The 26,889-nt window shown below is 33.5% G+C and overlaps 2 protein-coding genes across 5 annotated transcripts; both read right to left on the reverse strand.

Moving 5' to 3' along the window:
* Positions 1–7,590: 7,590 nt before the first annotated feature.
* LOC120280831 (dehydration-responsive element-binding protein 3-like) lies at positions 7,591–8,401 on the reverse strand. Its single transcript, XM_039287785.1, has one exon. It carries the CDS (start codon positions 8,264–8,266, stop codon positions 7,682–7,684), a length of 585 nt encoding a protein of 194 aa, XP_039143719.1. The 5' UTR covers positions 8,267–8,401; the 3' UTR covers positions 7,591–7,681.
* A 3,483-nt stretch (positions 8,402–11,884) lies between these two features.
* On the reverse strand, positions 11,885–14,626 carry LOC120280656 (mannan endo-1,4-beta-mannosidase 2-like). Of its 4 annotated transcripts, XM_039287566.1 has the most exons (7): positions 14,510–14,624; positions 14,321–14,414; positions 13,987–14,232; positions 13,725–13,922; positions 13,528–13,650; positions 12,606–12,820; positions 11,885–12,529 (listed from the first exon to the last, which is right to left on the reverse strand). In XM_039287566.1, the coding sequence occupies exons 1-7, from the start codon at positions 14,551–14,553 to the stop codon at positions 12,124–12,126; spliced, it is 1,326 nt and encodes a 441-aa protein (XP_039143500.1). In that variant the 5' UTR covers positions 14,554–14,624; the 3' UTR covers positions 11,885–12,123. The 4 variants fall into 4 exon arrangements, with proteins under 4 accessions (XP_039143500.1, XP_039143497.1, XP_039143499.1 ...); XM_039287563.1 differs by having other exon boundaries at positions 13,987–14,430; positions 14,568–14,626; XM_039287565.1 differs by having other exon boundaries at positions 13,987–14,414; positions 14,568–14,610.
* Positions 14,627–26,889: the final 12,263 nt, after the last annotated feature.

The raw sequence follows: 26,889 nt of genomic DNA on the forward strand, positions 1-26,889 counted from the left end.
GGGACATATCACTTTCTAGCGCCACCAACCCACATTAAATGCAGATAGATTATTACAATTCCAGCATGGATGAATGGTTGGAATGGCACTGGCTAGCTAGCATTTGGCCATGCATGGCTTGACTAGTAAAAAGTTAGGGGGAACAAACCACATCAGGAGATACCATTTATAAGAATTCAACAATGAACAGATATTGTTGAATGAGAGTGATGCCCATGCTGTCTTGTCAATTCATCTAATTTATATTTATATTACATGGTCTTCTTGTTAGAGATATGATTGTGTAAGTCATTGACTAAAAAAATTATATATCTTGCAAATTAAAGCATTCAAACAGTGTGCAAGATTTGCATAAGTTGATGGGAGATCAAGCTCAGTGTACATCAACATGCATTAGAATCCAAAGTCAAGATTTGTATATATATGCATATATTTCATAAAAAGATTGTGTTCTGTTGTCCCTTTGCTTTCTGGCCAAACTCTTTAAAAGTAGGGCTGGTTACTTACCAAGCTTGCACAGGAATGTGAAGCCAAATGCGAAGGACTTTAGAGTTTATTATTGCACGGAAAGTCTTGTATATATATGAGAACATAACCTTCCCACATTGTTGGAGCCCACCATGATAACAACTTGGCTTAACTATGTCTCTTTGCACGTGTGGACATTGACAAGGAGCTAGTACTTTATTAATCACTTAATTCTGATTTAAGTGAGTTGATAAGTTGTTAATTCTGATTAATTAGTTGAAGATTGAGAGATGTACATGTACTTTTGTTCAATTCTTTTCTCATATTTGGATGCATATATATATATGTCTTCATCTTCATGTGGCCTGGTAGGTGGTGTAGGTATATGTAGGTAATAAGGTATAACAGGGAAATATAATTAATGCTATGGATATCTGCATGAGCGGCAAGAACTTGCATATATGTAGGTCGGCAGCCCCTATGGCTATGTACCTTACCATGCATGCATGATAGAGATAAATGTTCAATATATGCTACATATTAATTTTTAAATAATGTTAAAAAATATAAACTAGTACTCTAGCTATAGTTTTTTAAATAATGATAGGTATTAAACATGTTAGTTTTTAATTTAAGAATTTAGTGCATTTTCAATCATGATATTTTGATTTAACAACATAAAAACTAATTAATTAGCTCAAAGAACAATATCATTGTTTACATATATTATGAATTAATAGTAAGTCTTGGATTGTATGCCAAATGATATTCATGATGAACATTATAAAAGAACAAATTAAGACATGAAAAAACAAAATACAAATACCATATTAATTGAATAATTTAAAAATTAATTTAAGAACTAAAGTGAATGATAACAATAAACTACAAACGCAACAAAACTACTATTAAACCTTAATCTAATATCAAATTTAAAAAAAGAAAAAGATTTTGTAGGAATTTATTTGAAAATCATACACATCACACAAATATAATATAAAATCTAAGTGAGAATCTCACTAGATCTTGGCAACCAGCTAGACAAATCAATACTCATACTAAACAATATTAATGTCGTGAAAACAAAGAGTAGATGAGTTGCAATTAGTTGGTGAATAAGTACAGTTAATGAAAATGGTCCAAAAACATTGTTTAGTACTACATGCATGAACCTGTTATGAGAATTAGAGGACAAGGTTTCACACAAAATGCAAAGATATATATGTTTGATTGAAAGTGTGGTTTCTTGTTCAATTCACTTGTCTCTCTCTTTACTTTTGATTAAAAGGGAATCAATAAAAAGTGTTGCTTTTGTAACATTGTATGGCCATCTGTCCATTGACCACTTTCTCAGAGCTTTGACATAAACCTGGAAAATGTGTAGAAATATAGACAATGAGATCCAAATATATCATGCAATATATGGTTTATCAAAAAAGATAAATTAATAAATAGAGTCAAGACCAAATATATATAAGACCAAATATATATATATATATATCATATATGTATATATGTATCTTTGAATGGAGAAAAGGAAAGGGAGAAGTTTAGCAGCACTACAGACATGGTGGACAATTTAAGGAATGGTGTGTGTGGGGATAGCAAGCTTTATATTGTAAACTAATAATTGGTTGAATGGAAACAAATTTTGGCATATGTTTTATTATTTACATTTTTATTTATTAATAAATTTTCTTACAATTTTAAATAAAATGGTAGGGAAAAAATTAAAAAATATTTTATGATTTCATTGAAAAGCTATTTAAAATTAATGAGAAGTTTGGCCCACAAGACATCATGTCTTATCTAAAAATTCTATTGTTTCAGACGCTAACAATGACCCAAGAATAAAAAAAAATTGATATTTTTTGAAAAAAATTGGCTTTACTTCTAATTGGCTTATTAATTCTCCCAAAGTAATCTTTGATTCCATCATTGGTTGTGTTAGATTATATTTCTAGTTTGAAATTAAATAAATTTAAGGTGCTTTAAATTATTTTATTTAGTTTTGATAAAAATAAATAAATCACTATTTTATTAGAAACACGAAATACATGACGAGACTAACACATAGAAGAAAACGAGCACCAAAAACAAAGAAGAATAAAGCAGCTGAGGTCTCACTAGCGGTGATGCACTCTAAACAAAAATTATTTATTTTTAATAACAAAAAAATTTAGAAAAATCTTAATAATTAATTAATCTTCATATATATATAACTCGTCTCCCAAATTAGAACATCTAAAATGAGATACTTCTTATCACCACTACTAATTTGAAGAAAGAATTAAAAAAGGAAAAAAAAACATGTTTTATTCAAGTAAAAAACAAAGGATCATTTGAACAAAAATTCAAGGTCGGCAAAGTTAAAAAGGAGTGGCACATAATTAATGCTAATATATTTCAAACAACTTTAAAAAGAAATATTAACACTATAAGAAAAGTATAACACAATAATAAATAAAAGAATTTTATAATATTGCAATAACTCATCAAACTACAATGTTTTAGTAGAAAGTTTTCTTGGCTTTTCACTTACATTATTGGCATACAAAATGGAAAATTTCTAATAAATTCTTATAAAAATTATTTTTTGATATAACTCTATAAAATATTGAAATTTGTTTATATATATATATACATATTAATATATATGTATACAAAAAAAATAATTAAAAAAATCTATAAAAATAGCCAAATGATCCCCTCATTCCCTTCCTCATTAATTTGGGATGATGAGAAAAAGTAAAGATAAATATCAAAAGAGTGTGTGTATATATATTAAATTAATATTTTATTGTGAGATGTATAAAACATCAATAATCACAAACTTCTGTGAGGGTATATATAAAAGAAGTTTTCTCATTTTTATTTAATTATATGACTCAAATTGACCAAAAGAATGATAAATAAATAAAATGAAAACAGATGATTGTTAACACTAATTAAAAAAAAGGAAAAAAAAAAAGGGCATTCTTTAGTTAAGAAACGAATAGGAAGGGAGAGACCAGGTTGGTAAGTGAAATGACAGGTTTTGTCCAATCCATAATGCTACTTTGAAGTCTAACAGCTAGAGACAAGGTTGGGTTCCAAGTATCACACTAGTTAAAATAAAAGTTTATTAGTAATAAATTTTTATGTGTAAATTTTAATTATATATTTTTTTAATATAAAAATAAAATGAATAAACTGAATTTTCTAATTAATAGATAAAATGATAATTACATGATAGGATAACCTGATAGAATGTTTGGTTAGAAGAATTTGGGGTTTGGAATTTATAAATTTAAAATTAAACTGAAATCTAATGTTTAGTTGTTTTTGGTGAATATTCAAATTTAAATTTTGATTTTAAAAATATAATTTTGGCTTATGCTTTCAGGAAATTTTTATAATAAAAATTTGTTTAATATATATATATATTCATTCTGTATTATTTGTTTAAAAATACGATAAACTTAAAGGAGATGCTTGTGAAATGTTTAGCTTTTATTTTAAAAAGTATTTCCACCCCCTTTTTTTTTACTTAAAATGTGTTTTTAAAAACATTAAATTATTTATTTTATAAAGTCACCACCCCACATACACATCAAACAACATTAAAACATTTCAAAGGAGGGAAGACAAATTGCCTAAAACACATGCAAAGATTGGAAAGATTGGTCCACATTGAAATGAACCAAAAATTTACTTAGCTCCGAGAATTTAGAGTTTATCCCTTCAAGAGAAAGTTTGGTGACTAATATTTGACATTATACGGAAACAAAATTGGGGTTTAAGGTTATTTTATTATAAATTATCTATGTAAATGTGATTGTGATATTTAAATGAAACATATGTATTTTTTGAGTGAAGTATTAAATAAAAATATTTTGAGAAATATTATATAAAAAAATATATCTCAATCATGAATTTACTTCGTAAATGGATATCTTGTTAAAAAAAAATATAGAGTTAAATATGGCAATGCACATTTACACATTTATGAACTATGAATGAAAATAGGCTTGTATTAAATATTACTACTACTAACAAAATAATAATAATAATAATAATAATAATAATAAGGGAAAATTACTCATTACCCCTCGATAATTTCAAAACTTCCCAAACAGCCCCTGTGAGTTTTGCATACCTCAGACAACCCTTCCTTTATTGTTTCACTTCCTTTTTACCCCCTGCATTATGAAATTCCATCATCGCTCTTAAACCCTTTTTGCATACATTTTTCATTCTTTTTCGATTCCTTTTGCATGTACTCATTTCTTAAACAGAGAGTTCATTTCTTAAACAGAAACCTCATTTCTTAAATGAAAACTCATTTCTTAAACGTAAACATCATTTTTCTTAAACATAAAACTCATTTTTTAAACAAAAAAACATTAATATTTAAACGGAAAAACAAATATTTACATGATAAATTAATCCCGGATATAAAACCAATTAATTTTTGGCCACTCGTGACATATTTAAATAGAAACAACGATATTTAAGCACTTTTTTTAAAGCGTAAAACGCAATATATTAAACGAAAACATCGATAGTTAAACAAAGACAAACAAGCATATAAAGCAGAGAACTCATTTCTTAAACAGAGAGCTTTATTTTTTTAAACAAAGACCCTCATTTTTTAAACGTAAACCCTCATTGAGTAGGGACATTGAGTATCTCATCGTCGCCGATCTCGCGTGAACGCTGAGTGCCGAGCTCCGGATCCCGGCGAGCGATCTCGAGGTGGCATGCTCGTGTGGGGTCTTAAAAGGAGAAATCTTTATCGGCGCTGGCGATCCGATTAGCGACGTTCCTCGGCTGTCGGAGTGGTGAGGTCTTCGGGCGACGCTCGGATAAGACGAGTCGAACTTGAACGGAACCATTCTCGATCGCGGAGACCGTGAATATGGATAGCAATAGGGTTAGGGTTAGGGGATCATTCCGGTTTCGATCCATGGCGCCTAAGTCTGCGATGGTGAACGGAGGGAGGAAGCGGCGCCGATGAGGGTTCGATCTCGCCGTCTTCGTCTTCATCTTCATCGTCTTCCCTGTCGTCGACCTCATCTCTTTCATCTTCTTCGTCGCCGACCTCGGGAAGACCGCATGCTCCTCGTCGTCGAGCGAAGGCATCGAAGGTTGCACTCGTACATATTTAAATAGAAACAACTAGATTTAAGCACTTTTTAAACGTAAAACGCAATATATTAAACAAAAAAACATCGATAGTTAAACAAAGACAAAAGAAGCATATAAACAGAGAACTCATTTCTTAAACAGAGAACTCATTTCTTAAACGGAGAGCTTATTTTTTAAACAGAGACCCTCATCGAGTAGGGACATTGAGTATCTCATCGTCGCCGATCTCGCCGAACTCTTGAGTGCCGAGCTCCAGCATCCGGGCGAGCGATCTCGGCTGGCCTCGCTCATGCTGGGGTCTTAAAGGAGAAATCTTTTATCGGCGTTGGCGATCCGATTGAGCGACGCTCCTCGGCGGTCGGAGTGGTGAGGTCTTCGCTGGCGACGCTCGGATAAGACGGGTCGAACTCGAAACGGAACCATTCTCGATCATGCGAGACCGTAATCATGGATAGCAATAGGGTTAGGGTTAGGGATCATTCCCGGGTTTCGATCCATGGCGCCTAAGTTGCGACAGGAACGGAGGGAGGAAGCGGCTGCCGAGTGAGGGTTCGATCTCGCCGCCTCGTCTTCGCCTTCATCGCCTTCCCTCGCCGTCGACCTCATCTCTTTCATCTTCTTCGTTGTCGACCTCGGGAAAACCGCACGCTCCTCGTCGTCGAAGCGAGGCATCGAAAGGTCGCACCTTTTTCTCTCGAACATGAAATCCCATTTTTCATGCAACGTGATCGCTGATTGTGAGCCGCATGCTTTGTCTCACTAGCCCAGATCCAACCGCATAAAAGAGATTTTGGGAGGGTGATAAATACACCACAAAAAAACTCATTTCTTAAACAGAGACCTCATTTTTTTAAACAAAACCCCTCATTTCTTAAACGAAAACTCATTTCTTAAACGAGACCCTCATTTTTTTAAATGTAAACCTCTTTTTCTTAAACAGAAAACTCATTTTTTTAAACAGAAAACTCAATTTTTAAACAAAAAAACTCATTTTTTTAAATAGAAAACTCATTTTTTTAAACAGAAACTCATTTTTAAACAGTAACCTCATACCTCATATTTTAAATAGAGCTTTCATTTTCAAATAGAAACTCATCAGACTGCCAAGGGCATTATAGTCAAACCCCGCCACACTTGCCATAACTTCCCAATGAAGTGACAATTTCATCCAAAAATTCCAAATTAACTCTATCAATCACTATTAGATGTTTCGGGCTTTAAAAAAATCATCAGATTCAAAAGCGAGGTTTTTGAGGAGTGCAAAAACTAACGGGTGTTTTGTAATATCGCAAACTTAGGTGCTTTTTAGCAATTTCCACTAATAATAATAATAATAATTTGGAATTAAACAATAAAGGCTACATAAATGCAAAAGAGAAATAGAGGAAAGTGGCCACAAAAATACAAGAAAGTTTGGTACAAGGACAACACATTGTACACAGGACAACAAAGCACAACCCATATGAAGAAAGTAAAAAAAAAAAAGAAGTTCATTTATTAAAGAAGTAAGGAAGCATTTTTTTTTTTATTCCCAATTATTATACATTTTATTCTCTGATCACAATAAATAAATAAATATCCGAAAAATACTAAAGGTTTAATTTTTATTCAAGAGAATACAAATTCTAGCCAACATTAATTTATACTAAAATAAGTGTCAAAGTAGAAAAATATATATTAGAAAATGAAAGAAACCTTTAAACATGACAATAAATTCTCTATCCTTTTATTTTATATTAATTTCTCAAAAAAGAAACACCCTATAAATAATATTTAAAAAAAAGTAAAATTTCCAAAACAAAATGCTCATAAATTCAACAATGCAAATTCACACATTTCAATCTACATTATTCCCTCTTCCCACTCTATTTTTCCTCCTCCCCTTTTTTTACCAACAATATACATTAATCCAATTTTTTTACATAGAGAGAAAGAGAGATAAATAAAACCCACACCCCCACACCCACACACACAAACACATGAACTAAAAAAAGAAAATAAATAAAAAAGAAAAAGAAAAAAAAGGGTGAAAATTATAGCCCCAAGAGGAAAAAAGAAAAGGGCCATTGTTAGCGGAGCTCCATTAATAATCCCAAAGAAGATCCGCAAACCCAAACCCGTCAGGCCAACCCGAATCCGATAAGAACAAGTCGGCATCCATCAACGGCGGCGAGCACTCCCACGTGTCATGATCGTGAAACACGAACTCAGCCGACTCAAACAACTCGTCACCGAGTCTTGGCAATTGAACGATCTCACCGAGTCCATCCTCCGGAGAAGACGGCGCAGCCGGGTCCATAGCCGCGGCTTTAGCCGCCGCCGCCTGCACATCACGAGGCGAGCAAGAAGCCGGCTTGGGCAGCAGCGCAGCTAGCTCAGGGAAGTTAAGTATAGCCGAGTCACCCTTGACTGTTAGCGCGGCGGCGTCGTGGGCTCGAGCAGCCATCTCCGGCGTTGGGAAGGTGCCGAGCCATATGCGCGACTTCTTTCGCGGCTCGCGGATCTCGGAAACCCATTTCCCCCAAGTCCGCATGCGAACGCCCCGGTATAACGGGTGGCGGCTGGAGCTGGCTCGGCTCCGCTTACCGGGTTTCGGGTTGGAGGTTTCAATTGGGTCGGAGTTGCTGCTGGTATCGGATTCGGATCTGTTTGAATGGTTATCACCCATTAAGGAGTTTTCAGACCCGATAAGCAGAGGAGGAGAAGGAGAAGGAGAAGGAGAAGGAGAAGGTGGTGGAAATGTAGTTCATGGAAAGGAAGGAGGGGGTTTAGTATTTAGTAATGGTTGTGGGAAAAGAGTAAGAGAGAGATGAAATAGTGACACATGAACCGACCAGAGAATGCATCATTTGGTGATGACATGAGGGATGGGAAATTGGGAATGGGACCCATAAAGTTGGGACATGTGGGACCATGAACATATGGACCCACATAAGTGTACGTTATACTATGCTTATGATCTTGGTAGCATTAGCATCCTCCCTCTTGTTCTTCTTTTCTTCATCATCATGATGATCATTTTTTTGGTTCTTGTTTTGCTGATTGGTGTTTTGAGAATTTGATGTTTTTTTTTTAAAAAAAAAAACTCTATTTTTGGCTTGTGGAGAAGAATTATATATGTCATGCAAAACTTTCTTTTTATTTCACTTGCAATGTGCCATAAAAAAAGAAGAAGATGTATGTAATGTAATGTAATGTAATGGGTTTATTAAATGCATGAGTGAGAGTGTGTGGCAGAGGATCAGCCACATTAGTATGGCACAATATATATATATATATAGTGTATAGAGAGAATGTCTGGTTTGTCTATTTAGAAAACTTGGCGTCATTTGTTGGTATTACCTATTTGATCCATGCCATATTAAAAATACAAAAAAATAAAAAAATAAAAATAAAAAAAGGAAGTATTCTTGAATATATATTCTTTGGTCTTTGAATTCAATAAAATATCAATGAGACCCTGTTGTACAATTCTATTCTTGGTTTTGCTAAAAATTCTATCAATTAAGAAATTATGGGTTTATTATTTTTATATATATATATATATATAATGGGAACTATCATTTTGAAGACGGGCATGGATTTTATCCAGAAGGACTGTTAGATCACTATTTGACAGTCTCAATGTTTCTTTTACTTTCATGTACTTTTTTTTTAAAAAAAAAACATAACTCATTTTTTTGTTTTTTTTAATGGATGTTTATAGAGACCTCCACAGATGTTTCATAATATACAGTAAATTTAATCATGGATTAGTATGCTATCAATAAAATAGTAGAATGAACTCGTGTAATTTAAATGAGGTTTTTGTGGGCGGTTGAGAAGGTATAAGCTTGAGATTGATTAGAATATGTTAAATTTGGTTGGTTGAAAGTACAGGTATTAACAATTATTATTTGAAAATTTTCAAAATTAAAGGCATGTAAATTGGATTCAACAAAAAGAAGAAGTACATCTTTTATTTCACTCAAAATGCAATGCTTCTTGTTCAATTTTGCTCTTGCCATGCCAAAGAATTGTCTTCCACTGCTTTCTTTTTATTTCATTTGACATACCATGCCAACATATAATTATTTTTTTTATAAAAAAATTAATAAAAAATATGTTAAAACAAAACAGATGTGTACTGAGATCAATTTTAACGATCATAAATAATTAAGTGGTCAAATTACAAAATAAAATGTGAAAAATATGGAGAAAAGAAAAAGAAGAAAAATAATGACAGAGGGATTAATATATTCAAACATGCCTTCCAACTCGCATCATTGTTTGTACATTAATTTAGTACAAGAAAGACAATAAAATATCACTCTTACATTGTAAGAAAATTGTACTATTTTAATATTAAATTGATAGGATTTTTATCACAAAACATAAGAACAGGATTTAATAGAATGGAGTGTGAGAGCTAAAAAAATGTTTTTATTTATAATTTATAAACCATTGGTCTACTTTCATCTATTTTTTGTTATTTGATTTTAAGGAACGACTTTGTTCTAAGGCACTTATGATCTATCTCCTTCATAACCAACATGTAAGCTTGAACTTAGTGTGTTCAATTGTCTAATTTTAATTCAAATTATGTAAGAAATTAGATTAGATTTATTGCACCCTTTTTTAACATATGATAGTAAGTCATTTTAACAATATATTTATGGGTTTTTTTTTATTTTATTTTTTTTTTTATAAAAGAACGATATATAATTAGTTTTAGTAAAGAAATCTTTGGTTTACCACTTGCTTAGTATATTGTTAAAGACATTTGGTAATGTATAGGAATGCGCAGGTGCCAAAATTCATGCCTGTCACTGTTTATAGTACATTGTTTTATATAAATATATTATTTATAGTGCTGGTTAAATAGATTCCAAAATTCATATTAGTTTTATATATTATTTTATAGAAATATACTATTTATAGTACTATTTAAATATATTTTTATAAGTTTCATGTGAGAAGACCCGTATTTCTTATATTTTATGTTATATAGCAGAGAAGATTTATTAATTTGGTATAATTTTTGTAAATTTTTTAGGTGTACATGTCATAGAGTTTTATTGCCACATGTGGTGTCTGATTAAATTAATAAATTTTTAAAATTAATAAATCATTATAACCGATGCATTTTTGTATATGTCATACCTTAACAAAACTGCTGTTAAAACAAAAAAAAGAAAAGAAATCTTTGGTTTCATAATTGTCTTTTTGAGCACTTACTCTCTTGAATACTTTATTAATGACCTTTTCAGATGCAATAATAGAGTTGGAAACTGATAAATTGCAGATTAGATTGAAAGGTTTACGTCTCTTTATTTAATATAAATTACATCAGGTTGACTTGAAAACAGTTTAAAGTACTGCATTTCTTGTCTTCTAATTGATTTTAACCAGTCTGAGTTCCAATTTTTTTCTGAAGATTGTGAAAGCATGGTACTAAATTTATTAATATTAAGCTCTTTCAGTTTCATTTCAATTTCATTTAGATAAACATGGTCATTCTGAATTTAAAAAAACTCCAAAAAAGAGAAGAGATAAGATAAGAATGATGCAAAACAAGGTTGTGATTCTCTCAGAAGGATGTTGTGGTTCTCTAAATTCTCCCAAATTTAGTACAACTAAACTTAATACTTCATATCTCTGCCATTCATTTTTTTTTTGGTTTTCTAAAAGTACTGAAACTATGTGATCTTTTGAAGACTGAGATATAGACATGAGAGGTCTAAGTGAAGCCATTGTTGAGATTCCTTTTGGATGGTTAATAGAGGCGTGTGCCAGCCACAAAACAACTAAAAAAGAAGCGTGTATCACCCAAGCACTTACTGATAAAATTCCTATAAATTCAGATCATCTCTTCATCACTAAATTCATTCCACTGCATTGTAGTATTTTCTCATTTCTTCTTCTTCTTCTTCTTCTTCGTCTTCTAATTCGATCAACATGTCGTCTTGTGGCAACTGCGATTGCGCTGATAAGAGCCAGTGTGTGTAAGTGCAACAATCATCGTATTTCTGCAGTTTCTGAAACAGAGTTGTTTTTCTAAACATATATACAATGTGTTGTTGCAGGAAGAAGGGAAACAGCTATGGAGTTGTGATCACTGAAACTGAGAAGAGCTATTTCGCTGAGGTTGTTGAGGCCCCAGCCTCAGCAACCGGTGCAGAGCATGACGGCAAGTGCAAGTGCGGCGCTAGCTGCACTTGTACAGATTGTACCTGTGGCAAGTGAAGACCTCTGATACTTTTAAGGAATCGGTGATACTAAGTAAAATAAAGATGTAATCGTTGTGTTTGTGTGTCTTGTGTTCTAAGACAGGAGTAAGCCATCTAGTTTTTTCCTGTCGAACTTTATCGTGCTCAATAAATATAAGTCTGCTATTATAAACGAATGTGTTTTTCTTCGTAAAGAATCCTCCGGTTTTTTACAATACAAAGGATAACAAGAAAGAGTAACATGACATCCAAATTATACAGATTTCATTGTGTAAGAATCAAAGAAATGATGAAATTTAAGAAGTAGTCGGAAATACTAGTTCTTTTGGCAGATATCTTTGTAAGGTGTTTTTAGAATGTCCTGCTTGTAGTTTACTTCAGCTATCCGGCAGGACTGATGTTTGATTAGTTCATACATGGGTTGCCTCGAATCGGGAAAGATACCGAAATCATCATTGTATTTTTCCATACCTCTTGCTAGGAATTGCCAAATGAGGGCACCTCCTCCGGCTCCATTGTTTTTCGCGGAGTTATGGACGGCGTCGTATATGGATTTGTAAAATATATGCCTTTTGGCAGGATCATAGTCCTTGTGATCACTCGAGAGGCCGAATTCAGTAAATAAGACTGGTTTTTTCAGTTCTGTATCACAGTCTTCGATGTGTATGCTCACCCATTTGGAGATGTACTTCATTTTCTCACTGAAATTGGCTTTCTTCAACCTACAGAAGAACAAATTTTCAACATATTTATTTCCATTGATTCACATGGAAATGATTTGTGTCGTTTGTAAGTTACCATTGATCCGGATAGATATGCACAGAAGTGAAATCAATGTTCGAAATTTTAGAATTGCGGATGAAATCTGCTCCTGTTCTTCCATAAAATTCCGACGGATTCATGCTAAGCCTTTCTGGAGGGCTTGCTGGGCCATAGAACCCCTCGAATCCAACTGTCAAGAGGTGCTTCTTATCGATTGATTTAACATATGCTGCCATTTCTTCAAGCCAATCCTACAATTGCCACAACCAAAAGATTAATCACAATGAAACCATTCTTTTAGCAGGAAACAGTATAATTTAGCAAATATGTAAAGGTAGGCCATTTAAACGTTCATCATCAGTTTAAAACAATTTTGAATGCTATTCACGGGTACCGTGCATGTTGCAGGACACAATCGAAAAAAACTCATCAGATAAATACTGAACAGTAATCCTAGAAACTTTCAAGCACTCTTTATAATAGCAAGACCAGTTTATCAGATATACTACTGATAACTAGAGTCTACACATCAATTCTCACATTTTGCATTAATCTTCGGCAAAATGCATTCAAGGAAGTAAAATGATCTACATCAATATGATCAAAAGATCGTTCCAATAGCACAACAATCAGTGATTCTTCAGGATTTCTTTGCCAACAAAAATAAAAGTTGATCAAATTTTTTCTCTGTTCATCAATTCAAAGATCAATATCAACTTGGAGCTTCAGAAATTAGTTCAGCATTTGGTAATAACTCATTCCATAATAAGACAAATTTTGTTTTAAATACTCAAAGGATCTAGCAAGATCAACATTTTGCTGAAATCAAACCACCACATGCCTCCAAAGAGTATAAAACAAAAAATACTACACAAATTGCAAGTGCAGTTTGATGTTTGAAGTTTTTCCCAACAAAATGCTGACAATGCATGTTTTGGAATTTTAGTTGAACACTTACTTGGAGTGTGTCACCAGTTGCATCAGACAAGCATGCAGGTTCATTAATCAATTCCCACGCAAAGATCGCCGGATCATCTCTATACTCTATACCAGTCAAGTGGTTTTTCCTCGTCAAAATCGTCTATCAAAACATCAACAATTTCCACTCAAACATCTTGTTTTTTTAATAAAATTGAATCAAAAGCAGAAAATTACCTTCAAATAAACCTTGAAATAACTGCGAATGGCCGGATCAAAGAAGAACGAATCATTCGAAGATGTCAAACTAATTCCTTCCTCCCATGCCCATCTAACATACTGACTCTTCCCACCAAATGCATCTAAATTATTAACCAAACTAAGAAGCAATCTAATCCCATGTCTTCTTGCTTCCACAACAACTTTATCTAATGCCTGTGAACACATTATTAATCAGCAAAAACAAGCAAAATATACCACCAAAAAAAAAAAATCATACCTTGAAAACCCTTTCATTGAATCTACCAAGAGAAACCTGGAGAGCATGATAAGCACCATCATTGAAAGCCCAAGACCTGCAAACACTAAGCCCCATATTTTCCCCAATCTGGAACATCTCCAAAACCCTAGGCCAGCTATAATCCTCCACTGCCTGATCCATGAGCCAGTAAGAATTCCAGCCATTAACATAGAAAGGCTTTCCATCCAACATGAGCTGAGTACCATTAACCCTCACAAAATTCATCTTTGGTAGTTCAGGATGGAATCCAATGTAACCAATGGAAATATATATGAAAACAATACATGAAAGAATGCCAAGAACAACAAGATACCATCCTCTCTGACCAACAAGAACTGGTTTGTGACCAGAGAGAGGCCTGTAAAAGCTCCACCTCTGAGAGTTCCTTGATTGAAGAAGTGCCATTTCTGAGTTCCTCAAAATCTAAGCTTTGTTTAGAAAAAAGCAAATCTAAGCATGAAACAGAAAGTAAATAGTGTTTTATACATATATGTATGTATACATGTGTTGGAAGTAGATCAGAAAGCAAACTTCACAGAGAAGCATGTGAGAGAGACTACCTGCTTGGATCAAGATCAACTTTTTCTTTTTCTTGCTTACCCTTTTTTTTTGTTTTAATTTTTGTCAAGTGAAGAATAGGGCAATGTTAGAATGTGTAGTGTACAAAAGGAAGGGAAGTACATTGACCAGGGAAGTGTTTATATAGTGACTGTTGTTGAAGAGAGAGCATTGATATTTGTTTTGTGTTTTGCAATTATAGCCACTGGTTCACAAATCATGAACTTTTAATCCAATAAAAAACCAAATTATGAACTTTTTCTTATCCAATTTATGATTTGCCCATTTTTATTATTATATATATTACAATATGTTTTTTTTTTTTGGGACATCTTTAGAAAACGAATCTAAGGACATCCCATAGCAGCAGTTAGATTATTCATCTAATGACTGTTAGTTTTATTACTAACCCCGGACCACCTCCGGGATTATATTTATAATAAAATAATAACCGTTAGATGATGATCTACTGTTGTGGATGTCCTTAAATTTTTAAATTTAGGGACATCTCTAGATTACCGGACATATATATATATATATATAATTAGAAGTGTATATGATTTAAATTTGACTATCAAGAGAAGTCTTGAGTTTTTGAAGTCCCATATGATGGATCATGAGAAACCAATTTCTAACATCTATACTTATTAAGTTTCTCTAAAAATCTTGTTTCACATCATATGGTCGATTATCTCTTCCATATTTCTATATATGTTCTTTTTTTCATTTTATTTTTTTCTTATTAATTATATTTGTGGTTATAAGTTCCTTTATTTTGTTTTTTTTATTTTTAAATAGAAGAAATGGTTTATTCATTTTTGTTAATAAAGAAAATAATGTTAATGATCAATTTTTATAAATAAAAGTATAAAAACTAAACCGGTTGATTTTGATGATGTTCAAAATGGATAAGTAATATTATATATATTAAAATAAGAACAAATTGCATCTAACTAATACAAGTTATGGCTTTCATCATGTATGACCGGAGAAAATAATTGATCTCTAAAAAAACACATATTTTTCTTTATATCTTTTAGAAAATAAGGTTCTTTTGGTATACATGTGAGACACCGACCCCATGTCCAATTGAGTTATTTATTATAATAATATTTTTTAATTTAAACTTTTTATTATTTTTTCTATTGTGATCTAAAACATCTCCACTCTATATATTAATTTTTTATGGTTTCAACTATTTATTTATGTTAATAAATCCCTGAGTGTTAAAATGCACAAATTTGTAGATTTTTTATTTCTTATTTATATAACTTTTAACATTTTTAAAGGTTGTAAGATGAAGACTTTCAAAAAGTGATCATGGGCAAGGGTTTTTTTTTAATCACTTCACAACTTTAAAAAAATATTTTATTCAATAAATCAGTTGAGGTGGACCCACACGGCCATACGAAATATTTTTAATAAAAATAAATAAATAATTATTTTATTAAATAATTAAGAAAAAAAATTAAACTGTTAAAAATACAATATATATAATAGAAAAAAAATATTGGCTCTGTAATTCAATAATAAAAGTAAAACCAAGCAGACAAATATATCAGTTATATATAAAAAATAATTATATGGCGATGGATCATTTTATTTAAACAAAAAATAAAGTGAATTAGTGGTTAAATTAGCTTTATGTTATCATAATAAATACTAGAAAAACTACATAAGTGAAAGTTTTATTTGATTGTTGCAAAGACTAAGTTTTCAGTTTATTTTTTTTAATTTAACACTTCGAGGAGCATAATATTTTTTTATGAAATAAATAAAAAATATATTTCATTTTACTGTAGATAAACGAAAAAGGAAACTTTTTATATAATAGGTTGATATTTATTTTAGAACTTGTAATTTGGCTTGTGAACAGGAGGAGACACAAGTCAATAAGAAGACCCTTGAATAAATAATTCAAGCCAACACAGACATAAGATAACATGCAAGTTCCCTTTTTAAAAAGAATAGACATATAATCCGAATCTTGCATTACTATGCAAAACTAAAAATAATTTATAGATAAGGACAATTGTGGATGCTTTATGCTTTGGATTGTGAGTTGAGATGTGATTATCAAAAGCTTAGACACAGTGCATGCAAGATTGTCAGATCTTAATGGATCATCTACCTAATAATAATAATGCCCAACCAATCTTATATATATATATATATATATATTTGGACTTAAAATTCATTACCTTCATCTTCAATGACATCCACCATGCACCCCTAAAATCAAGATTTTTCCTTTTATTTATATGGTTTGGAATGACAAATTTTTTTTGTGGGGTCCTTCATGTTAGTTGCCAGTGGCTACACAATGCAAAGATGGTCAGAATCTCATTATTTTAACTTGTTATATTATGAAATATATATTATAAAGTTATTATATACTTTTATTTTGAGATCAATAGTAAATGAGTGAAAATTAGAGAGATTTGTTCCAATTTCTTTCCGAATGCATGTGGTTTATTCATTTTATTTAAAAAAAATTAGAGATATAGTGTATGTCAAGAGCTAATTTATGATAAAGACTAAAGAGATGTTAATATTTAAAGAAAAAAAATAAAATAAAACAACCACGTGCCGTGATTAGGATCTCTACAATATATTAAAGTCGCTAGTTGAATAGAAGAAATCAAGGATACTTTAATAGTGCATATTGTCTCTTCAAAACTCGTGCTTATTTGATTCCTGATCCACAGATAACTAAACAAGAAATATATGATAAATTTTAATAATAATATAGTGGAAAGGGCATATTGATAGAAAATATGGTTGTTTTTTTGTTAGAGTAAACAAGGACCGAGGAAGAAGAATTTGGTGGATTTTGAGGCGTATAAATATAGTATATATTACAGAAATTTATCATCCACAAGTCTGCACTAGGTTTGCAATAATATAATTCTCTCAAAATACAATAAAATCCTACATATTAAAATTCAATAGAAAAAAATTAATCTTCTGTGAGAAAGTTTCTGTTTTTAAAGAAGAAAAATAATGAGTACTCATCATAGATTTAAATAATATATATATATATATATATATTTTATATGTACATTCTTCTCTTTATCTAATGTGGGCCTAAACTTTTCACACATACTACATTAACAATCCCCCACTTAGTATGTGTAAAGTTGATATAGTCATATTATGACTAAACGCATTTATAAAAGTAACTTTCATTTTAAACATAATTCAATAATTTAGTAAAAATCACAAGTGGCTTAAGTTTAAACTGTAATTCTATCTGCCAAATTGGAATTGTCACACATGTTTTGCCATTAATGGCATTTCAAACAGAAGTTCTCTATGAAATTAAAATAACACTATTAAGGCCTTATGCTCCATCTTAACTTTATAAAAAAATTTATTAAATATACTTAACTTTGATAAAAGCGGCACCACTTCTCAATTTTTTTTTATATAGGTGAAGTTTTTAAATATTTTATTTGCTTCATTAAGAGTTTAATTTATACACTCACTCTCTTAATAGCCTTGGTACTAATTTGCTAATCAACAAAACCTAGTATGTAGAAACATTTATCACTAACTTGTTATTACCCTTTAAACTTCTAAATCAGTAGTAATATTAAAATAAAAGTTGGGTTCCTATTAATAATAAGTTTAGCTAAAAGGTCGTAGACCCATCTCAACAACAATGTTTCTTATTAAATCTCTTAATAGAGCTTTAGTTAATGAATTTGTTAGATTCTTGCACGATCTCACATAGTAAAGGTAATAATACCATCTGCGATCAATTGTCTCACATAATCATACCTTAGATTTATATATCTTGACTTACCATTATATATTTTATTGAGTGCTCTTGACATAGTCCCTTGACTATCACAGTGCAAGGAAATGGCTACCATTGGTTGTGGCCACAACTTTATATCTAATGATCAGTTTCTCAACCAATCTCCTTCCTTGCCTGCTGCTGCTAAGGCAATAAATTCAAACTCCATAGTTGAGTGTGTTATACATGTTTGCTTCTTTGATGCCCACGCCACATCCATATGTTAAAATCCATCCACTAGTGGACATTTTGTCACTAGTACTTCTTATCCAACTAGCATCAAAATATACTTTTAATACAACAGGAAAACTATCATAGAATAAGCCCAAGTATTGTCTTCTTAAGGTATCTTAAGACCCTTTTTATTGCATTCCAGTGTAACAAACCTGGATTTTTAGTAAATCATGACAATTTACAAACTACAAATGCTATATCAGGTCTACTGCAATGCATAGCATACATAAGACTACTTGTAGTACTAGCACATTCAAGTTGAGCTATTACTTTATCAGGATTTTCAGTCAAATTAATGGAAACATCATAAGGAGTATTTGTTTCTTTAATGTTCAAATGATTAAACTTATTTAACACTTTGTTTTATGTAATGAGATAAATAGAGTGCAAAACCCCCCACTATGTCTTCTAACTTAGGCGTGAGAGGATTTTAAGGCTGTAAACGTGCCGAGCCGAGCCGAGTATCACCAACCTTGAGCTCGGCTTGAGTATATTATTCGAAGGCTCGAGGTCAGCTCGAGCTCGTTCGAGCCATTTTTTTTTTGTGCTCGAGCTCGACTCGCTAAAAGATCCCAAGTAGCTCGATCTCGGCTTGTTTAAGCTCGAGTTAGGATAATATATATAATGTAAGTAATTTAATATAGTTATATAATTATATATTTTTGTAATTAATATATAAATAATTTAATATTATATATATAAGCTCGTTTAGGCTTGCGAGCCTCACGAGCTGAGTATGTTTAGGCTCGAGCTCGGCTCGACAATGTAGACGAGTAGCTCGAGCTCGGCTTGGCTCGTGAAAATTCAAATCGAATTCAAGCACTGATCGAGCCGATCTCGAGTAGCTCACGAGTAGCTTGACTCATTTACACCCCTATTAGCATTCAAGGGAAGGTCAAACATGAGAAAGGGGTGATTTGGACAAAGAATCCCCCTAGGGTTGACATTAAGCCCTAAATTATGGATGATGTATTGTGATGGTAGTTTAGGCTAAGAGAATACTAAAGTAAGTTAAACCCGATGGTCACGGCGATTAACCCCTAATCACATACAAGTATTAGCTCGAAATCTCTTCAGACCAAATCCTGCTATGATTGCATTACACCTAAGAAAATCTCTAATTAGAGTCAAATACAATATCTAGGTTCATCCCTAATGGTTGGAGGGGTACGAAATATCCGATGGTCACGGTGTATTCATACATGAATCCCTTTTAAGCTAAGTGAGTCTAATACAAGGGCGATGATCACGCAACCAAATACAATCTAGAAATTGAACCACAGAGTTCTCATGCAATCCAATACATCCAAGAACACATAGCAAGAACCACAAACTACAAGATTCTATAAAAAAATCCAACATTCAACAATACATCAACACAGATGATCATCCAAATTACAACAAAACAACCCTAGAGTTCATCAAGTCCAAATCACAAATAAGTTAGTTCCTTATGAAAGAGGAACACTCATACAACTCCAAGAAATAACAAACAAGAAAAGAAGCAAGAAATACTCCATCTAGCTTTGGATCCCCTTGGATGGATGAAGATCTTGAAGGTTCGCCAGAATTTCTCCTCAAACAATGCTTTGATGTCTTGAATCTTCCCCCTATCCCCTCCTCTGATGTTTGCCTCCCTCTTGATGAAGCTTTGCACAGTAGATCGCTAGAAATCATGGGCAAGAAAGATGGGGCGGCGGCCCAAGAGGCCCTAGAAGAAAAAGATCCCCAAAACAATGCCCTAGAATTGACTTAAAACCCTACTTGGGTTCGCTTCATAGCCTGGCTCACGGGCGAAAGTTTGCCCGTGAGAGCCTTGGGATTTTTGTCGATTTTTTTAGTAAAGTGATACAGTACATGCATAGTACTTTTGCTACAGTACATTGCTATAGTTGCTATAGTACAGGTATGTAATTTCTCTAGCTAGCTTACGGGGCTTCTTCACGGCCGTGATGTTGCTCGTAAGGAAAACTCGAGGCTTCACAAATTCTTCATCCCTGTTGTGATACAATGCTTGCTACAATACTGCTATAGTGCCTGAGGCCCTAAACTGTCATTTTTGGTGTAGATTTCTTTCTGAATGTGTTATTGGGCTCACCTAGGTTTCTTTTTAAGCCTGTGACACAAATAGAAACGATTAAACTATGCAAAAGGCATCGATTCATCAAAATGTTCATGAATAGTACAAACTATATACGTATAAGATAAGTACATTTAGGTGTTTATTACAAATTGCAAAATAACATTGCAAAAATAAGTGATTGGTTGTTTTCATGACTATATGACTAAACACATATAATTGTAAGTAAATGATTGCAATCTCACTTGGTCAAATTATCCAGGAGTAGGATTTTATCATCGTGTGCACGAAAAATGAAAATGATATAATTTTGTTTAGCAAGCAACTTTGTAGAACTTGGGGCCCAACAACCATTTTAGTTCACTAATGTTGAGAAATTTGCATATATTGGCCAAGTTTTGATGGATCATTAAACTAAAAAAATAAAATAAAATACAAATGTGGTAAATGATTTGACTATTTTTCAGGGGTTGATAAGTCAAAAACTTTTGTACTCTTCTCAATTGACACTTAAATGGACATTACTCCATATTTCTAATTTTTGAACATCACTCTATTAAAAGCCCATTAAATGCTTGAAGGCACATATTATTTTCCTAAAAGCAAGTGGTGATCCATCATCCATGCATGAATTAAATAATTTGAAGCCAACTATCTTTTAAATATGAAAATGATATTTAATTGAGTGATATTATTGGATGTCATTTTTATGGTTGCTGTGTATGTACTACTTGTCTGATTTTTAAAATTCTTAATTTTCTTAAAAATTACATAGCTTTTCTCTCATCGCTAATTAATCCCCTCTTCACTTGACTTATAAAAAATATTTATTTTGATTTTGACTATATATATTTAATAATCTGTTAAGTGTGGACTCATTTAGACAGGCAATTTGTTTGGTTAGACTTAGGAGATAAAACAAAAAGATTAACGTAAAATTATGTATAGAGTAATGCTATATAGAACGAAAACCTCACACGAAACCAGTCACACGAATGATGTGGTTGGTGACGTGTTTTTAATTTTAAAAATTAAAAAGAGAAGAGAGCCACACATGATCTCTCTTCTCTGTCTCGCTCTCTCTCTCTCTCTCTCTCTCTCTCTCTCTCTCTCTCTCTCGTTTGAGTGTATACTCCTGGCCGATCTTGGTCTCCCCCGCTCCCGGCCGTCGTCGGTCTCCCGGCCGCCGTCGGTCTCCCCGCTCCTGGCCTCCGTCGGTCTCCCCGCTCCGGGCCCGTCATGCTCCCCGCCTCCCGGGTCCCCGTCTGTCTCCCGCCTCCCGGCCCCGGTCCAGTCTCCCCGTTCCCGGCCCCGTCTGTCTTCCCCGCTCCCGGCCCTGTCCCCGCCGCTTCCCTCCCCGCTCCCGGCCCCCATCCAGGGCCCTGCTTTCCCGGCCCCATCCCGGCTGCGGCTTCCTCCTCAGCTCCTGGCCGTAATTTCCTTGACCGTAATTTCCTACTTGATTTGTTCAAATCCCTCCAAAAAATTGAGATTAAAAAAAAAATTTAAAAAAATAATCCATATTTAATTCTATTAGCATTGGGATAAAATTGAATTGAATTTATCTTTATTTTCAAAATTAATAGTTGAAGAAATAATAATTAGAAACAAGAAAAAGGTATTTTTAAGTAGTATCATAATCATTACTTGTTTAGTTTTTGTTTTCGATGAACTTATTTTTTAGTGTATGACACCCGCGTTATTATTGGCAGAAGGCACAAACAAAGGGAGATGCATCATCTCAAAAATTTGCGCCCAATGATCATTGGACACAAGAGAGCGTGGTAATTCTCTTGTAACTGTCATTAATGTCCAAATTACGATTTTCAATCATTTAATTTCAAATGATGATTTAATTGAACTATAATCTCTTTTTTTAGGTGAATTCAAATTCTATATCGATCAATCTGGACAAGCATCATAGTTCTTCTCTAGGTTTTTACAAGCCATCCCAACGATTTTACGAGGTGAGTTGCACTCGGGGTACAATTTATATTTTTTTGCTCAATACTTACTCGATCAAGATTTTTTTGGTGTTGTGAATTTCTCATGTATTATCCATTTTAATTTTTTTCGTGGAATCGTATGGTGATGCAAGTTGCTTGTGTTGCTTAATTTTTGTGTTTGTATTTGTGTTCATGTTCGTGGAGGAAAAACATTGTGTTCATGTTCATGTTTAGTTGTTTGTGTTGCTTATGTTTGTTATTAAGATTTAATTTTTGTGTAAGGTATTTGTGTTCATGTTCGTGGAGGAAAAACAAAAAAATTTGTGTTCATGTTCATGTTTAGTTGTTTGTGTTGCTTATGTTTGTTATTAAGATTTAATTGTTGTGTAAGGTATTTGTGTTCATGTTCGTGGAGGAAAAACAAAAAAATTTGTGTTCATGTTCATCTTCTAAGTTTGTGTTGATTATGTTTGAATACGATTTTGTAATGTTGTTTGATTTTGTAGTAAGGGAAGGTGTCCATGTTGTTTGATTTTGTAATGTTATTATTTTTGACCCTACAGAATACGAAAATTTGAATGTGTGTGTTGCTTATTATTGCTCAACAAAATACGATTTTGTAATGTTGTTTGATTTTTGTGTTTGATTTTGTAGTAAGGGAAGGTGTCCATGTTTGTTATGTGTGTGTCGCTTATTATTCTCTAAGGCATAACAGAATACGAAAATTTGAATGTGTGTTGCTTATTATTGCTCAACAGAATACGATTTATAAAACATATTGAACAAACAAACAAACAAAATCTAGAAAAATCTCATCTCCAAATTACACAAATTAAATTGGAACTTAGAACAGATCCTTATACACATATGGAACATGATCTTCTTCTAAGTCATGCCATTTCTTGCTTGCTTGCACAGTGTAAATCATAATGGTGCAGACTTTTGATCATCTTCATCACTTTCTAAGCCCTGCAAGAAAACAGAAAAATGGAAACTTTTATTTGGTCTGTCTCTAAGGTCTACACTCAAGTCTAGATTATCATTAGAACAACTTTCATACTAACTTTTGCCAATCCTACATTAAACCAATAGAACACAGAGCATAATACAGATTTCAAGAAGCATGACCAAATCCTCAACTTTGGCAGGCAACAACCCAGACAGTTTTAGATAGTGTTAACTTAAACGTTTTGCAATTCAATATTTCATTATGAAATTTAATTGAAAACAGAACCAGAATACGGTCATATATGAATAAGCGACACAATTGGAAATAAAGACAACTAATGGAACGGGTAATAAAAGAGAGAAAACCTTATCATATACAGGGATGAAGTAATAACCACTGGGAGCACACTGAGTCCTCTCCTTGACTAGTCCATCTGTCGTGCGAAGCTCAACCTGCAACAATAGACAATAATTTATTTCTAATTTTGTGAACACATGAACACTCATATAACCAATAACAGAATCTCCGCAATTTAGCAGCACGCATAGGGATGGCATGGAGTACCTTAACTATCTTCATGAATAAGTGAATCCAAAATGTGCAATAATTTATTTCTAATCCTGTCAAAAAATGAATACTCATATAACCAATAACAGAGTCTCCACAATTTAGCAGCACTCACAGAGATGGCACATAAATCCTTAACTATCTTCATGAAGAAGTGAATCCAAAAGCAAGAATGGCATGTTGACAATTATGTCCCAAATAACACATCCACTAATACAATGGATTCTTAAATCATACACTTAAACATTCAACAAGAGTTCAAGATGCTCAATTTCATTAAAAATCATACTAAAAACATTACTCTACGCAAAGAAAACACATCACAACAAAGCAAGAGACAATCATACAGTAATGTGCGAGTAATCCAGCTTCACATCAGTTGCCTTCCTAGCTTTGATCAGCGTCGGACTCGCCTAGAAAACAAGAATCAAACAAATATTTATCAAAAACACCTCCATAAACCGAATCCTATACTACAAACAAAGTTTTACGAGATTCGGGATCACCTCAATGAATCCACCGCAACCATGGATCAAATTGGCAGCAACCGAGCACACCGAAATGGGGACCAAAAGGCAAAGAAAAACATCCTTAATCCCCCAAAACCAATAGGACCAAACCAATAGGATCAAACCAATAGGACAATGCTCTATAATTCATCAAAGGCTCAGATCTTGCCCCCTATTCTTTCGAATGGATAAACATGTATCAAGGGCTGCAACTAAAGTTGCCACGCCACCCAATCTATATACTCTTTTATAAGGCAAATCATCATGGCCACAATAACATCATTACTAAAGAGTAAGAGTAATGCTATATAGAACGAAAACATCACACGAAACCAGCCACATCGACATAAAGAAATAGACCATGCAACAAAATGATTCCTGCTGAATGTATATAAAATATCAAGCAATAGAATCAAAACAGAGGCTCAGATTCAACATACATGATTTTCTCCCATCCTTCCCCCTTCCTCTACAATAATAACAGTAGCGGTTGCCTACTAGGCCATCCAAGCTACTATGCCATCATTATAGAGAAACGAGGGCAGGAGAGAAATTTAGGGCATCATCATTGCCTCTATACCTGATTTCAAGGCGAACCGGGCCTTTTGTCCCAAGAATTCAGAGATCCAGCCACACGAGAGAGAGGAGAAGCGATCTCGTGCCCTAGCTTCTCGTGCACCACCGGACCGGCCGCCGCTCTCTATCTCTTGTGTACCACTGACCCGTGCCCTAGTTTCTCTTCAAAGCCAAACAAGAGAGAGGCGGCGGCCGGGACGAGGGCCGGGAGCGGGGGGACAGACGGGGGCCGGGAGCGGGGAAGACGGACGCGGGCCAGGAGCACACACTCAAACGAGAGAGAGAGAGAGAGAGCCAAACGAGAGAGAGAAGAGAGATCACGGGGGAAGCGAAGGCTAGGAGCGGCGCCCGGTCGCGGGGGAGGGAAGAGGCAGCCAGTCGCGATGGAAGGAAGAGGCGGCCGGTCGCGGGGGAGGGAAGAGGCGGCCGGTCACGAGGGAGGGAAGAGGCGGCCGGTCGCGATGGAAGGAAGAGGTTTTCGGTTGCCCTGGAGGGAAGCGGCGGCCGAGAGCCACACGAGAGAGAGACACATAAATTAGGACAAGTTGTGCGATTGTGCCCTAGAGAAGAGAGATCACATGTGGCTCTCTTCTCTTTTTAATTTTTAAATTAAAAACACGTCACCGGCCACATCATTCGTGTGGCTGGTTTCGTGTGAGGTTTTCATTCTATATAGCATTACTCTTATGTATATATATTATCTTTCTCAAAATAACAACCAAACCAACTTTTATTCAACTAAACATCCACATGGCATCAGACAACTAATTATAAATAAAACATTAATTTAATCGTGCACTATATGAATAAAGATCATCCACAAAGACATCCCCGATTTGAAAAAGATAGAAGAGTGAGAGTAAGAATGAGAGAGATAGGTACATCTTGGTGCATAAACAGTATCATGAACAAAGCTCGACTATGGTACTCTGTTCATTAGAGTTGTTTTAGTGTCCCCTATGTTCTTATTTAAGTATTTTTTTGATTTGCAATGGTAAGACTAGTAGAAAACATTAATTTAATCGATGCATCATTGTAGTTCAATTTTGGATCTTCCCAAAATAAATACTTTATGCAAAAAAATCTAAAAATCTAAAATAAACACTTTATGCAAGAGACCCGGTGGTGGCAGAAGTCCGTTGGAAGTTGGAAGATGAATAAAGTTTAGTTCATAAATAAATAGTATAATACCCGGATTGATGCCTCTACTTTTCTCTCTTTACCCTTTTGGTCCCTCTACTCAGAAATGCCCTCAACTAGTCTCTCTACTTTTGAAAATAGGCTTACTTAGTCCCTTCTACTCTTGAAGATATGTCAACTAGTCCCTATATTTTTAAGAGTAGAGGGACAAGTTGGGAAGAGAATATGAGTAGAGGGACTAAGTGGACCCATTTTCAAAAATAGAGGGGGTTAGTTGGGAGCATTTTTGAGTAGAGAGACCAAAAGAGAAAGAAAAGTAGAGGACCTATTCAAGCATTATATCTAACTAAATAAATAAATAAAAATTAAAAAAATAGTTTACAAATGAATAATAATTTTTTAAAAGAAAAATCCTTTATTATGGACTCCCAAACTTGGTTTGTCTTTTCTAATTTATAAAATTTTAAATACTGTTTAAAAAAAATAGAAATCCAAGCATAAAAACCAGAAGACACTAATAA

The sequence above is a fragment of the Dioscorea cayenensis genome, chromosome 17 (genome assembly GCF_009730915.1).
Source record: "Dioscorea cayenensis subsp. rotundata cultivar TDr96_F1 chromosome 17, TDr96_F1_v2_PseudoChromosome.rev07_lg8_w22 25.fasta, whole genome shotgun sequence".
NCBI lineage: Eukaryota > Viridiplantae > Streptophyta > Magnoliopsida > Dioscoreales > Dioscoreaceae > Dioscorea > Dioscorea cayenensis.

Bases quoted from the DNA above. Each gene is read 5' to 3' on its own strand.
- LOC120280831 (XM_039287785.1), bottom strand. From the start codon at position 8,266: ATGGGTGATAACCATTCAAACAGATCCGAATCCGATACCAGCAGCAAC.
- LOC120280656 (XM_039287563.1), bottom strand. From the start codon at position 14,412: ATGGCACTTCTTCAATCAAGGAACTCTCAGAGGTGGAGCTTTTACAGG. The intron at 13,651-13,724 runs GTAATTTTCTGC...ATGTTTTGATAG, and splicing joins ATTTCAAGGTTTATTTGAAG to ACGATTTTGACGAGGAAAAA. The intron at 12,530-12,605 runs GTAACTTACAAA...GTTCTTCTGTAG, and splicing joins CATATCTATCCGGATCAATG to GTTGAAGAAAGCCAATTTCA.